Source organism: Saccopteryx leptura, chromosome 5 (genome assembly GCF_036850995.1).
Source record: "Saccopteryx leptura isolate mSacLep1 chromosome 5, mSacLep1_pri_phased_curated, whole genome shotgun sequence".
Taxonomy (NCBI): Eukaryota; Metazoa; Chordata; class Mammalia; order Chiroptera; family Emballonuridae; genus Saccopteryx; species Saccopteryx leptura.
Genome location: NC_089507.1, coordinates 13,295,451 through 13,310,541, shown reverse-complemented (window position 1 = coordinate 13,310,541; position 15,091 = coordinate 13,295,451). Strand labels below are relative to the sequence as shown.

At 44.2% G+C, this 15,091-nt stretch overlaps 1 protein-coding gene across 5 annotated transcripts in view; it reads left to right on the top strand.

The window, feature by feature from the left end:
• KCNIP4 (potassium voltage-gated channel interacting protein 4) overlaps positions 1 to 15,091 on the top strand; it is a 1,008,442-nt gene that overhangs the window by 902,981 nt on the left and 90,370 nt on the right. For 4 of the 5 annotated variants that reach the window (XM_066385214.1, XM_066385219.1, XM_066385218.1 and 1 more), the window contains one exon: positions 8,822 to 8,946. In XM_066385214.1, coding sequence (XP_066241311.1) covers positions 8,822 to 8,946 — 125 coding nt within the window. The remainder of the gene's footprint in view (positions 1 to 8,821; positions 8,947 to 15,091) is intronic. The other variant, XM_066385215.1, reaches the window with a different exon arrangement.

The window sequence follows — 15,091 nt, the reverse complement described above, 5'->3', positions numbered from 1 at the left end:
ACCGTACATTGTAGCATTCTCTGAATCTGCTTGGAGGTAGGCATGTTCTCTAGTGAATGTTCCTAGAGGTAATAAAAATCACTTCTAATTTATCTCAATGACAGTGCAGAATTCATCCATGCTTTAGGTGAGCAGATGTGGCAAAATTATTCTAATAAAAGCGGAACGCGTGCATATGGATACCTACGATGGGCCATACATTATGCAAAATCCTTTATATGCCTTATTCCATTTAATCTTCAAAATCATTGTTCAAGTGCTCTTATCATCACCATTTAACAATTGAGGAGAATCAGGATTTGAGGTTGTAAGTGACTTGTTCTAAATTATAAAGCTACTAAGTGGCAGAGCTGGGACTTGAGCCCAGGTCATTTAGTCATTGATCAATCTTTATCATTACCTACCACGTGGGAGCAGACTTTCCAAGGTTCGTACTCTGGGAAGTGGTGCTGTGTGACCATGGGCAAGTTACTTAATCTCTCTGTGCCAGTGTCTTCATCTTTAGAACAGAAACCAGTGTGCTCATGGGAAAGTTATGAGTTCATGTTTGTAAAGTGCCTACACAGAGCAAACACTCTAAAGAGTGGTTTTGCTCTCATTATTATATTTTTAGGACCAAAAGAAGAATTTTGAGAATATCAAAATTCAGGAGAAACCCTAGTGTTAGGGCATCTTTAATTTAGTATATTATCTTGGGTTCTCTTTCTTCACCTCTCTTCAGTGTTTCACGACTTCCTAAAATTTTCTCTTTGATCATAGTTTCTCTCAGTTGTTGCCTCTTCTGGCAACAAGCATATCCCAGAATATCAATCATTTTAGTATGCCTCTGTGAGCAAATGTAATCACGTCTTGTTTCCTTCTGCCCTCAAACCAGCATTTTTATTGTAGATTTTCTCTCTGTGTATATGTCTGGCAATATAATATTTATTTCCTTCATTTACCAAAAAAGCAAGTAAGACCCTATCACCTATGAAATAATCCTCTTCTATAAAGGGCCCTTTGTGACTTGCTGCAGTAATAATGTGGATAATGCTAATAATAAGCATTCTAATAGGTGACTGTATTTTAAAATCTAAACTGTGAAAAGAGTAATTTATGTTTGTAAATAAGGTAGGGGCGACCCATTCATACATGCTGTGAGAAATAGCTCAGGCAATTTTCTTGTGAGTAGTTATATTGTATAACTGATTGACTTTAGTCACAAAATTGCAAAATAATTCAAGTTCTCCTGGAATAGAAATTGCAATGTCATTGCCAACAACTACCTCTCATAGAAGACCTTAAAGATAATTGGCCATTTTCAAAGAACTTTTTATTCTCCAGATGAGATATGTATATTAAATAGACTAAAGTATACCTATAAAGAATTTTTTGTTGTTGTTTCTAACAAAAAAAGTGAAAGAAGCACATGTTTAAGTGACAAACCTTGGAGGGGTCCTGTTGAGCGAATGAGTTGTAAAATCTGTATTTTCTGGGATTTTTCTCTTATTGCTAAAGATGGCCGCTGCTCTCATGTGGTGACACTCTCACGTGATACAGCTAATTGCCTTTCGTGCTTGGGAAGGGGCTTGGTGATGCTAATGTGTGTTGAGGGAGAGCTTTCACACCAAAAAGTTTCAAAAGGAGGAGCTAGGAGGCCATTTTGAGGAGAAGAGACCGCGCTGTGGTAGCGAGGAGGAGCCCATGTTGTAGTGGGGCAGGGAGGCCACATGGAGGAGGCGGCCAAAATGGCGGAGTGCTGAAGGAGAAGCCAGTTTGTGTAAGAGAAGGAGATGGGGAACAGAAGTGAATAAGACTGGTGAGGACCTTTGATTCTAGGAAAAAACGGGAAGAGTGGATTTTGGTGCCCCATGTGTTTGTCTTTTCCTTGCTGGCCAGTACGAGTCTAGAATAAAGAAACATGGCCCACCAGTTCTTGGCTCTTGTTGCTTCCTTACCATCTGTCCGGATTAAATGCAAACCTGCATCGACCAGGCAGTTGTGATGGCGGCCGCGGCTACTGGCCTTACAGGTCCCCACTGTTCTGGGTTGTCTGGGACATTCTAGGGCTCCCCAGTGTTTCAGATGGGTGGATTGCTTTCTACTTGTAGGCTGTGCATGATCAACTTGGATTTAACCACTTGTATACTTTCCTTAGTGCCTGAAAATAGCTCCTGGTGGATGGATGGGTGAATAGTTGTGAAGACAAGAAGAGTTGAGGGGGCTCCCAGGCCTTCACATGTTTGTGTAAACATTTGAAGTTGGCAGAATTTAAAGAATTGCTTCCAAAAACTGGTCCAGGTTTCAACTCTCCATCCCAAGAAGGCAAATGCCAAAACAGGGAGAAGAAAGACAGGTTTGTGTCCCTGTCCCAGGTCCCAGCTCCACCACTGATTAGCTGTATAAGTATGCAGATTTGAGCACATTCTCAACCCTTCAAAATCTACCTTCTCAACTGATGATAATGCCAACCCATTTGAGCACTGCACCGGAGGGGTTGGGACTAAGTAAGGAATGAGGCACTCGGAGTATGTGGCACCCTGCTGATTCCCGTCCAAGTTTTTTTTTGATGTAGAAAGGAAGAGAGGGGAAATCTCCCGTGTCATGTAAAAGAGCTTTGGAAATCTTCCCACAGGCAGCTGTATCTTTGTCCTGATGTGTCAGACTTGAACATTAAATAGTTATCTCTTCCTGCTGAATTTCCCAGGAGTAGTTTCCAATGTTGTAGTCAAGAATCCTCCAGCCATGTTTAGGGTAAAGCTACTATCTGGAGTGAAATTAGTCCAACTGTCCTCTGATACCTGCCACAGGACCCGGCTTCCAATTAATACCATGTAACAGGTCATTAGAAGGTAATCGTTCTCATCACGATGTTACTGTCATTCCGATCACGTCACTATTAAATCAGTTTAATAAAGGGCAGACGTTAGAGGAGTACAGACTCCGAGGGTATTTTTTTATAAATGCAATAAAGCTATATAAGTCAAGTCGGCTGAATCTTTTAGCTTAGACAAATCAATTTCAGCCCAAATAGAATTTTAAAGTTATACTATCTATTATCTTTTTATAATGAAAAATGGATACTTTTTCTTAAGAAAAGGTTATGTTGTGTTGAGAAATGGACCTCCTGGTAGATACACCCACTCTGTTTGGGGCGCATCAGATTTATTTACGTTTATTTTACGTTTTTATTGAGCGTGTTAGCGTGCCCCAAGCTAGATGCTGTTGGACCAGTGCAGACAGTAGTGGGGCAGGGGCTGAGAGAAGACAGAGAGGCGCGGGCCTTGCGGGTTGGGATCGGGTAAGGCAAGGGCTGGGCTCTGTGGGCCTGACCGGAACACAGAACCACCCTTTAAAAAAAAAAAAAAAAAATGACATCATTTTTTATGAAATGCTTTTATTTCAGCATCACAGGCCTTGTTTACAAGCAGGAGTATTAGAACCACAGGCCTCACATTCCCGTTTGTTTATAAAGCAAGGGTTTCTGTAGTTGTAGTCATGTGATCTGACCTCGGATAGAGACGATTTGGCATAATTATGAGTCGGGCTGTAAGATGCCTTTGCTGTATTTTAAGAGAAGTGGCGAGAAAGGGGAGAAAGATGACTGGTTTTAAAAACTCATCCTGTTTTTCCCAAGTGAACTGAATTCCAGTATTGTAGCCCAACCGCGTCATGGCCTGAGGGAACCATTGTCTCTGTTAGAGAAAAACCTCCGGGCTTGAGAGACGTGAGTCTAAGGAACAAAGAAGAAGAGAGACAGGCTGGGAGCTCACAGTGGCTGGGCCTGGGAACTTACTGTCTGATTAAAATTAAGTCTGTTAGAAGATGCACGAATTATAACACTACTTGCATCAGCCTGGCTCAGGAAGAATAGCAGTGTGGGGATTAGCAAACGCAGCAAGGGCGGTGTTGACAGGCCTGGAGCCGATGCAGGAGGCCGAGTCCCGCCTGGCTCTGCGGTCCGTCCGGGACAACGCACTCCGCCTCCGGAACTGAAACTTCCCAGGGATAAAGCAAGGAAATGCAAACAGCCTTCTGTGTTCTTTCCAGTTATGGGCTCTCCTCACTTCCACACCTGATTCTACTCTTTCTTCTTGTAAGCAGGAGAGAGACAGAGATAGAGACACACAGACAGGAAGGGAGAGAGATGAGAAGCATCAATTCTTCGTTGAGGCTCCTTAGTTGTTCATTGATTGCTTTCTCATATGAGCCTTGACCGAGGGCTCCAGCTGAGCTGGTGACCCCTTGCTCAAACCAGGGACTCCGCACTCAAGCTGGCGACCCCATGCTCAAGCCAGATGAGCCCCGTGCTCAAGTCAGTGACCATGGGGTTTTGAACCTGGGTCCTCTGCAACCCAAGCCAATGCTCTATCCACTGTGCTACCACCTGGCATTCTATTCCTTTCTAATCAAGGACCCCCATCATAGTGATCTCCAGGCAGCCAGGTATATTTCCCCCAAGGCATTGGGGGTTCTGGGACCACCTGGATTGTGGTTTTTAAATCTTTTATCCCCTAGGATTTTAGGCCAAAATATGTAACTGTTACTATCTCAAATAGCATGTTGCCTAAACCATGATCTTTGGTGTCAAAAAGCCAGAGACCAGATCCCAGCTTTGTCACTCACTAGCTGTGTGACCTTGAGTAGGTTGTTCAAGCTTTTTGAGTCCCAGGTTATTCTTTGTAAAAATAAGGGCAATCACAGATATACCTCACTGAATTTTTGTCAGGATTAGAATGAGATAATATACAGCCAGGGTTGGAGCAAAATCTCTCGGTAGGGTGACGGGTTTTTATTAAGAATCTCAGCAGAATGCTTAAAATATTGGAAGTTAGGTCTGCCTCAGTACTAACTAGCCACTTGAACCTTGAGCAAGTCACCTAAAATTTCCAAGCCTCAGTTTTCTCATCTATACATTGGGGATGATAATCACTCTCCTGATGGATGTTGTGAAGATGCAATGATACAACTGACTAACAAACTGCCCAGCACTGGCTGGGCCCACCTGGCGAACAACAAGACCTGCTTTTATTAGAATCGTATATCGTTTGTATATAGGTAGATATATTACTTTGCCTGGGCTGGTTCCTCTCGGGGCCTCTGTCATTGGCTCGCAGGTGGCTGCCTTCTCACTGTGTCATCGCGTGGCCTCTCCTTGTGCATGGGTACCCCAGCTCTCGCTCTCTCTTTCTCTCCGTCTTCTTCCCTCCCTCCTTATAAAGACACCAGTTGTATTGGATTAGGATCCCACCTTTATGACCTCATTTTAAAGACCATAGCTTAAAATGTATTGTCCTGGGGGGGGGGGGGTCAGGCCTTCAATGTACTATGATTATACGGGGACACAGTTCAGCCCGGAGCGGGGCCAGAAATTGGACTGCAGTAGACGAAGGAAAGAGCAGGTGGTAGGAAATGAACCTAGTGAGTGAAGTCCGTTTATTTTTCTGAGACATTCGACAGTGCAGGAGAGGAGAGGGGTTGTCATTATTTTTATCATTGTTGAGACGGCATGTGGTCAAGTGCAAAGGGCATAAGCTTTGTCATTTAAAGACCTGGGTGTAAATTTTGTTTCTATTTTCTTTTTCTCCTATGTGACACCTGGCCAGTCGGTTCATCTCCTCTCTAAGTCTCAGTACCCACACGTGTAAAAAATGGACAGTTATAGCTCACCTTGGAGTTATCGCAAGGACTAGACTATCATTAGAGCCCATCTCCTGACATATTCTAAGAGCTCACTAAATGCTGAGCACGGGATTAAAATTGCCCCAAATGCCTGCCCCTCAGGGGGAGCTGTGTCACATTGCGTCTGTCCCTGCTGAGTCATGCTGTGCTCACCGGAGTCTTGCCTCTAGGAATCAGAGTTTTGATTGGGTTAGGTGGTGTCGCTTTTTTTTAACTTATCATAAGCGTGATTGCTGATGATTTCAGGTGTGTTTTGAGAGCCTGTCAGGCTCCTAGAAATAGAAACAGCTCTCCGGCAAGTTGGAGTCATTAAGAAGTAAGGTATACCAGTAAGATAAGAACACAAGAGGAACAGCAGGCAGGCACTGGAAGGCGGATGCTTTGGACATTGCCTGTGCTCTTTCTCCTATCACACACACGTAACTCAATTACCCTAACCCCGGGCCCCCCGGGTCATCTGTCTCTGTCTCAGCATTTGCAAGTCAAGCAGCAGCTGGGGAAGGAACTGCGGTGGGCGTGGCATGCGTTCCCACCGCTGTGGGGTTAGGAGGCCAGGAAGTTAATGCGCTGTTTTGTTTCTTTCCAGTGGAAGGGTCACTAGGTCCAGAGGAGGTTGTGCTATGATTGAAAGACTGCTCAGAAAATCTGATTAAATTTCCCTTCACTTCTAGCCTGTGCTGTATTTCTCAGAACCATGCACAGTGATTCCAAAGAAGGCATTTCAGGTCCGCCAGCGGTCCAGTATTCTGAGGAATACTTTTCTAGAGGGCAGCTAAGGTTCAGGGGCCCCCGGAGGAATGGAAACGCTAGCAAGCAACATCATTTGTTTACTGACTCATTCAGTCATCCATTTACCAAGTAATTTTTGAGTCACAAAGGGTTAGCAGAGTCTAGAGGATATGCGGGTCTGTAAGACATTACTCCTGTCTTCAAAGAAGTCTCAGCAGAGAAGACAGTCATGAACAGATCACAGGATTTTGCTTTAGATCCTATACGAGAGGAAGGTAGGGTGTGAGAACTCTGACCAGGGAGCCATCAGATTGCATGGTGGAGCAATCCGGGAAGGCTTTAAAGAGGAGGCAGTACTATTTGAATTGGATCATAAAAGATATATACATTTCACTGGATGGGGCGGGAGGGGGGGGGGAACAGAGGAACATTTCAAGCTGAAGAAATTATAATGTAAATGATTCAAACAAAGTTTCCATGGGGACCTTTTAAGAAAGCAGAGGCTTGCTATTGTCGGGTTACATTAGATCTGTTCTGTGGCGTTTAACGCTGCAGTGGCAACTACAATACCTACAACCCAGCCCCATTCTCTGGAAGAACAGTGATCGATCCTGGGGAGGACCATCTTCCTCCGTTCTCTCTTGCGTGGGACCCATTGAGTAGAATCAACTTACTCACTCCAATGAATAAAGGAGAAAATAAAAGGTATCCTTTTTTGGCTTTTTTGATTGTCCCCATAAAGCTCAGGCCCAGGGTAAGTTGCTAATGCCTAGATGCCTTTTATCGGCCACTGTATCTCTTTTTCACACCCTTTAGCTGCAGACCCCCCCCAAATTCTCATCCGCTTTATCAGCCCTGAGTTTATTGCTGGTCTTCCCACCCTTTTGTGTCACTGTTATTATTCTTACCATCCATCACCGCCTGCAGCTTTTCCAGAGCACTGTTGCCAAGTGAATGATTCTGATGTGAAACCTGCAAAACAAGGACTCGCTTTTACCTCCTCTTCCTCGTTTTGACAAGCACAACCATTCCGAGTACTTGTCTCGTCATCGTTCTTGGTCTTTTGTAAACTCCTGGAGAGCCGTGACGAGGACCCGCCGAGCTTAGGCTTCCAGTGACCTTCCTGCCCCCACTAAGTGAGGATGGTGGCCCCTCACTGCCCGTGGAGAGACGGGGCAGTGAGTAGGAGCAGGTGCTAGTGAGAGGCAGCATCATCACATATCAAAACGATGTGACTTTTGTACTAAAAAAAAAAAAATGACTACATTTCCAACGGACACATAAAACATGGACGTGGAGGTGCTGGTGGCCCTGGGTGCAGAGTCGATGAGAAGAAGCTGTTCTGAGCCCAGCCCTCTGCCTCGGGAATCTGCCGCTAACAGGAAGGAACGCAGCGGAGGGAAGCCCCGGCCTCAGGACTGGGCGTGGGTGCTTCTGCCCGCGCCAAGGTTTTTTGGACTGGACTATGGCAGGATCCTAAGATACTGCGCACAAAAATTAGGGGATATCTTCACTTCATATTCATTTTGAAATATCCCCTAATTCTTGTGAGCAGTCTATATCCCAGAACATCCCACTGTGTGTTCCCCATGACCCTAGAACAAATTTGCAGATGTTTACCAGATGTTACTTATGGGGAGGAAAGGTTCTATAGACAAATACCTTTTGCTAAACAGAATTCTTTGTTGAAAGTTTTCTCAAAACTTCATATTCCTGGTGTTTTGCTCCCAAGCTGTGTTAGCATTTACATTTCCCAAATTCGTATGGACTGAGGATTATTTTGCATAGAACATTTTAGAGAAATTATAGTATAATTCACAAAGCAAAGTGCGATCTTTTATAATTTACCTGTAACTATGGATTTCCTTGATTATAAAATAGGGTCTAGCCAGAAACTCCCCTAGGCCCAGGTCTACCCAGAGTGAACCCGTGAAACCCGGGTTTGTGCCAGTCAAACTGGCAGCAGATTTCACGCACCTGATCCAACTACAGTATTTGCAGCTCCAGGAAGAATACTTTATTTCAGAAAAATCCTTGTTGAGTATTAGCCAAGTCCTATCTCACAGATGTGTGATCCAGGGCTGAAATTGTTATTAAATTAAAATTCTATTTTTAGAACTAGTACTTGGTATAATATACACATACCCAAATCCCAGGTTTTACATTTCCATGATATATTTTTTTTTAACTTTTCAAACTGTACTGGAAAATGCTAGTATTCTAATGTTTAATGACTAGAAACTATTTAAAATATGTAGAATTAGCTGGGCTTAACACTGTAAATCATGGGAACGATAAAGATTGATTGGCAGTGTGAGAACCATTCCTCTGGAGAAATGCTAGACATCTAACGAGCATCCCCCTGTGTCCCTGTGTGTGAGCCCTGGTGAGGCGTGCCCCTCCCTAACACGCTTCTCGCTCCCCCCTGCAGACAGCGTGGAAGATGAGCTGGAGATGGCCACGGTCCGGCACCGGCCTGAGGCCCTGGAGCTCCTGGAAGCCCAGAGCAAGTTCACCAAGAAGGAGCTGCAGATTCTGTACCGAGGATTTAAGAACGTAAGAACTCTCTCTCTTTGATCTCACCTTCACCGCGTCCTCAGAGGAGCCTGGAGGCGGGAGAGGGGAGGGCCAGGGAGAAACGCGCTGTTCTGCGAGCGCCCCGTCCCGTGTGCATTTCCTACCCATCTTTCCCGGGGCGAATCTTGTCCATAACCCTTAGGACTTGGCACACCGCTACTCATACATCGGAGGGACACGTTCAGCATTCAGCAAGGATGAGTGAAGGAGAAAGGTCTACTCAACTCAATTCTTTCTTAAAAAAAGGCTTTTATTTCTTAATTTTAGAGAGAGGAGAGAGCAAGAGAGAGCGAGAGAGAGGGAGAGAGAGAGAGGGAGAGACAGGGGTGGAGAGGAGTGGGAAACATCAACTCATTGCTTCTCATCTGTGCCTTGACCAGGCAGGCCCAGGGTTTCAAACCGGTGACCTCAGTGTACCAGGTTGACACTTGATCCACTTTGCCGCCACAGGTCAGGCTCAATTCAATTCTTAGTTAGGATGTCTTTTTTTATTTTTCAGCTCTAATGACATCATTTCAGTAAGTTCCAATTATCTCTGTATTTTTAAACTATAGTCTGATGCTTGACTTGAAACTTGGCTGTAAATCGGGGCCCATCAAGAAGTCCATTCCTAGCATTGGAGAGAAGTCACAATAAGTCTGATAGTCTCTAAAAGACCGTGCTGCCGATGACTCTAGATCTCAGGTGTGTGTAGGAGCCCCTGCATCCGGGTATCTGTGACACAGGTGTTACCACGATTCTCCTTCCTCAGTGAGTCATCTGCGAAGGAATGATCGCCCCTGCACAGCAGAGGGCGAGGGTGAGAGACAGTGAGTGGTCCAGGCGATCTGTCAGCCACACACTCTTATTGATCCTTGCTATGTGTGCAGTATTGGTAGCTATTGCAGGTTATTCAGCCAGAGAAGTAATGTTTCAGTCCTCGGGAGCTTATGGTCTGGATAGGGAGATAGAAGGCTTGCTGTCATGAATCTTTTTGAGAGCAATTCATCTTTGAAAGTACCAGTGGTTGTGGTCATGTATCAATGGCATGCACAGCCCAACGTGCGCTGTCTTCTTACACATGTGTAAACCATGGGGGCTATAGGAGCCCCTGGAGATCCAAATTCAATTGCTTTGATTCTTTTGCAAACCCACCTCCAAAGAGACACCATTTCCATGGCCTGTAGAAGCCGATAGTATCCAAAGATTTCTGTTAATTCCAGCCTCTTCCAATCTGACCACTTCAAATAGTGCCCCTGTCCAGCCTCACGCAGGCCAGTGGAGAAATTGTGCCCCTACTTTGATATCCGCAAAAATTTGGCTCAGAGAATTGGTAATTGTGGTTGGGTTTTCAGAGAATGTTGGTAGGGTTCCATCATGTGTATTGCACACAACCTTCCACCATCTCTCAGACTCTCTGGGGGGTCTGTCTCTTTCCCATGTCTGCTCCTCATCACTCTTGGGCTTTCTAAAGCTTTCTCCCCCATTACTCCTCCAGAACCTGATTCTCTGCTAGCACCCAGGCTTTCTGGGGGGACACTGGGTGGGGGATGGAGAGGATACAATGGAGATGCATGTTCACGGCACAGACACAGGACACTCAATAAAGGGGATCTTGGTGTGTACTGTGTCTAGATGTCATATAGAAATAAACATGCATAAAGAGGAAGGGGATTTATAGAATTTCAGTTATGCCCAGGCTGCCAGTTTGCAGAATTCAGAGAGAGCAGGACTTGTAATGAAACAGCTGGGCTGACCGCTGGCAGCAGCAATCCACCGAGTGTCAAGGCCGGGGAGGGACAGGTGAGAAAGACCAAGTGTTGGCCCAGAGTAGATGCTATGAAAGGCTGCTACATCATTACTCCAATACCGTCACTGTAGGTTTCTCCACGTGGGTCCCCACGCCTTTCACCCCATGTGTTGCAAACTGAATCGTGCTGACTGCCATCAGTGACCTCAGGGGCCAGCATCTCGCAGCCATGTCTTATCTACGTCACAGTCCACAGAATACTGCCCAGACTCTGAAGTCTGCACTCATTGACTTCTCTTTCTTCTTTGCCTACTTGTTCTGTGTTTCTTTAACTTCTTTCTCCCCCTCTTTTCCCAACGTTTCTTTCTCTCTCTTCTACCCTTCTGATCTCTTTCTTTATTTCATCATTCTCTCCCTCTTTTCTTTCTTTCCCTTGTCTCTATTTTTTTCTCTCTCTTCGTTGTTCTCTCTGTCTTCCCCCCAACCCTGCCCCATGAGATAAATTTGCAACAGACTCTTATATGCCTAAAGCATATTTCACATACTTCTTTAAAGGAGAGGATGTCACAATTTACTCAGAAAATATTAATCAATATCTCAGAAAAATCAAACAAGAGTGGTCTCTTAATGTTTGTTTCTTGTCCCCTAGTCAAACATACAACTCTATAAAACATGCCCTAGCGTACAGCCACGGAGTCCCTGCAGGAGGCTGGCAGGCCCATGTTTTACGGGATGACAGCCAGCTGGACCAGCCTGGCATCGGGGAAAACAGACCAATTACCCTTGGTTTCCTGAGCACCAGTTATCTCAAGCCCTTACCATCACGAAAGTCATTTCCCTGGAACCAATTAAGGCATTCATTTTTCATGAGACCTTTTAAAACTCCCCATATTTTGATTAAAAGGATAAACTATTCATCATCATCATCTTAAAATAGTCACATGGAAGTGACTTAACATGTCAAGGCACTGCACGAGTCAGGATCACCTGAGACCCCGGTCCCTTCCAGCACCGAATCTCTGATAGCATCTCCTCAGTGCCAACATAGGTTATTCATAGACACGGGGTAAGGGAGAAAAGGAAGATGGTGGGAGAGAATTTCTCAGTCTCTCACCCCGTCTTACCCACGGAGTCTCCTCCATATTTTTATTTCTTCTACCACACGCTGAGCTGAGTCTCTAGAAAGAGGCAGCTGCTGGAAATGGACACTCTTGTCCATTTCTATGAGAGTGTGCCTTTCGTGTGCCTCGGAATCATCTGATAGACTTGCTAAAAGATAGACTTCCAGGTCCCAGCCCAGAAGACTAGGATTTAGTACAGGGGTTGGGAACCTATGGCTCGCGAGCCAGATGTGGCTCTTTTGATGGCTGCATCTGGCTCGCAGACAAATCTTTAATTAAAAAAAATAATGTTAAAAATATAAAACATTCTCATGTATTACAATCCATTCATTTCCTACCGCTCATGTTCATGGTTGCGGGTGGCTGGAGCCAATCACAGCTGTCCTCTGGGACAACACCAAATTTTTATTGGATAATGTATAACGTACATGGGTCGTTGTATGGTTCTCACGGAATTATATTTTAAAATATGTGGCGTTCATGGCTCTCTCAGCCAAAAAGGTTTCCAACCCCTGATTTAGTAGGTCTAAGACTGGGGAAAAGACTTTTCCCTTTTTAGAAGTTCCCAGGCTATGCCAGTTTTGCCCATCGGGGGATCACACTCTGAGACTTGCTGGTCCAGTGCAGATACCATAAACTTTGGTGTCACCCAGACTTGGGTCCACACATGACTTGTTTAGGCCACTCCCTTGAAATTGGTAGCCTGTATGTTCTTGTCTCTGCAGATTTGGATGACAATATCTACCTTGCACAGGTTTGGGTTTGTTTGTTTAATTTTTTGCTTTTGAGATATTAAGGTAACAAACATGAAGTTAAACAAAAAGGAGTTATTATCGTGTGACCCCAAATAGGAAACCTCACTTTTGTGTCCCATCAAAGTGGGTCATTTACGGTTGGCCTACATCCCTCCCCGTCAGTGTTGTGGGTATTGAGCAACCTTTCTAATTATGTATCAGAAAGGATACAGAAAAATGCAAGGTATTACCTACACATCGGCAGCCTCAAACTTCACCGCATGGCGCAACCATCCCAGGGGCTTTAAAACGTACACAGAGTGGGTACTGCGCTTGGTGATGCTGATGGAATTGCTCTTAGAAGAAGCATGAACATCAGGATTTATAGGCTCTCCAGTAAATTATAATGTGCAGCATAGACTGAGAACCATTGAGCTGGATATATAACATCCTAGATGTAAGGCGATGCTGTCACACGTGCACCAAAAAAAACAAAAAACAAAAAACAAAAAAAAACAAAAAACCTAATTGTGATAAGCCCTATAATGCCAAATACCAATATCAGACTGTGGTGGGGTGTTTGTGTGTATTGAGGGGTGTGGGGAGTGGGAGTAACTTACTTTAGGTAAGCCTGGGGTGATGCTCAAGAATCGTTTTTATTTTTTTAATTTAAAAAAAAATCTCTTTTTGATAGCTCGTAGAAGGCTATATTTGAGAACATCTGACCTAGGTCATACAGGTATTTGTATACAGGATTCATAAACTTGCTTTACTGCCTCTTTCAAAATGTATTGATTTTAAGATGGCTATGCATCTTCAGCATTTCCTTTCATGATTAATAATTTGTAACCTATTCTTTCCATCTTTTAAGGCACAAGATGAGGGACAGGCACAAACACAGGGCAAGGCAAAAGTAGGTTTATGGGAGTACACAAAACATAGTTCATTTTTATATTATTATTTATTAATTATTGTATTATTTTTCCATACACACAGCTGTAAACCTACCTTTGCCCCACGCTGTGGTTAGACCTGGATGCTTTGGACACCTGGCTCCTTTCTGTCCTAAATCTTCGTCCACTTTCTGTTCTTTTACTACTTGGAATTATATTAGGTGAAAGTATGCACCAGATTCAAGTATATCTTTAAGGCATCACTTTCATACTTGTTAATAATGGGGTCTAAAAAATTTTAAATTAATACCTTTCCTCCCACCTTCTAAGTTCTTCTAGCTGAGCTAATAACCCAATAAACAGTTACAGATTAACAGGGTAAATATTAAATAGTAATACACCTGCATGGGAAACTCACATAAGCAGGAAATAGTTCAAAGACAGTGAGGTAGCAATGGGTATGTGGTCTTTAGACAAAGAGAGAACGGGGTCTTAGATTTCCAAAGTGAGAGGAGAGATTTGTAAGTTCTGAGGAAAAGGGGAGCTCACCTGGCAAGAAAATCCTTGCTTAGACACTCAGGAACAGTGGGACACAGGGGATGTCTAGCTAATCAGCCCCTGCCAGAACCCTTCTATTTACCACGCGTAATTCAAATCAGACTAAGGCAATGACCCACAATTCCCTTCCTGGAGTAGGCCTTTCCCCTTGACTCTCTTAGGCCAGCGGCTTCTTTCTGAGTCTTGTTTTTTAACTAACAGCTTAAAAGCAATATCCCAAAAAGATAGCTTTGGGGTGGCAAAGCCTTGGTTCTCTTCATTAATGCCCCTTTTCCCTAAAAATGTGAAGGGTTAGTATCCTTTTTACCTAAAAAGAAAGTTGTTTGTATTCATTTTCTATTGTGCATAATAAATTACCATGTATTAGAAGCTTAGAACTCACACACATACACATTTATTACTTATTAATACACAGTTTTGAGGGTCAGGGGTCCAGAAATGACTTAGCTAGATCCTTCGCTCAGGCCTTCACAAACCTACAGGGGAGATGTTGGCTGGGCTGCATTACTTTTTGAATCCTGGGTCCATGATTTTTAGCAGAACTCGCTTCCTTGTGGTTGTATTTCCAAGGTCCCATTCTTGTTGACTGTCTACCTGGGGCCACTTGACTCCTAGAGGCTTCCCATAATCCTTTGCCAATGGTCTGCTCATAGACTCTCTGATAACATGGCAGCTCACGTCTTCAAAGCTAGCAAGGGAGAGTCTTTCTAGTCTGCTGGTCTTTTATAATGTAGCATAATGATGGGTGTGACAGCTCAACCCATCACCTGGGTTAATCCAGCACTCAGGGCCAGGGGGTTAAAGAGGCTGTGATTTGTTGGGAGTCACCATACAGTGTTCACCACAGTGGTGTTTGTGAGGGACAGCAGTCCTTGTGGAGTGAAGCCACTCAATTTGGTTTGATGTGTCATACCTCAAGTATAGTGACTCCCCACCCTCAGTGTTGTCCCTGCATGCAGACATCTCCTTGCGGATTTTACCAAAAGGGGCACCAGACTTTTGCTTGATTCCTGTAAGAGTTTTTATACTGTGACCAAAAGAACCAGCAGGCGGTGAGTGTTCTTGGATGGGGTTTTTCCACCCAACTCA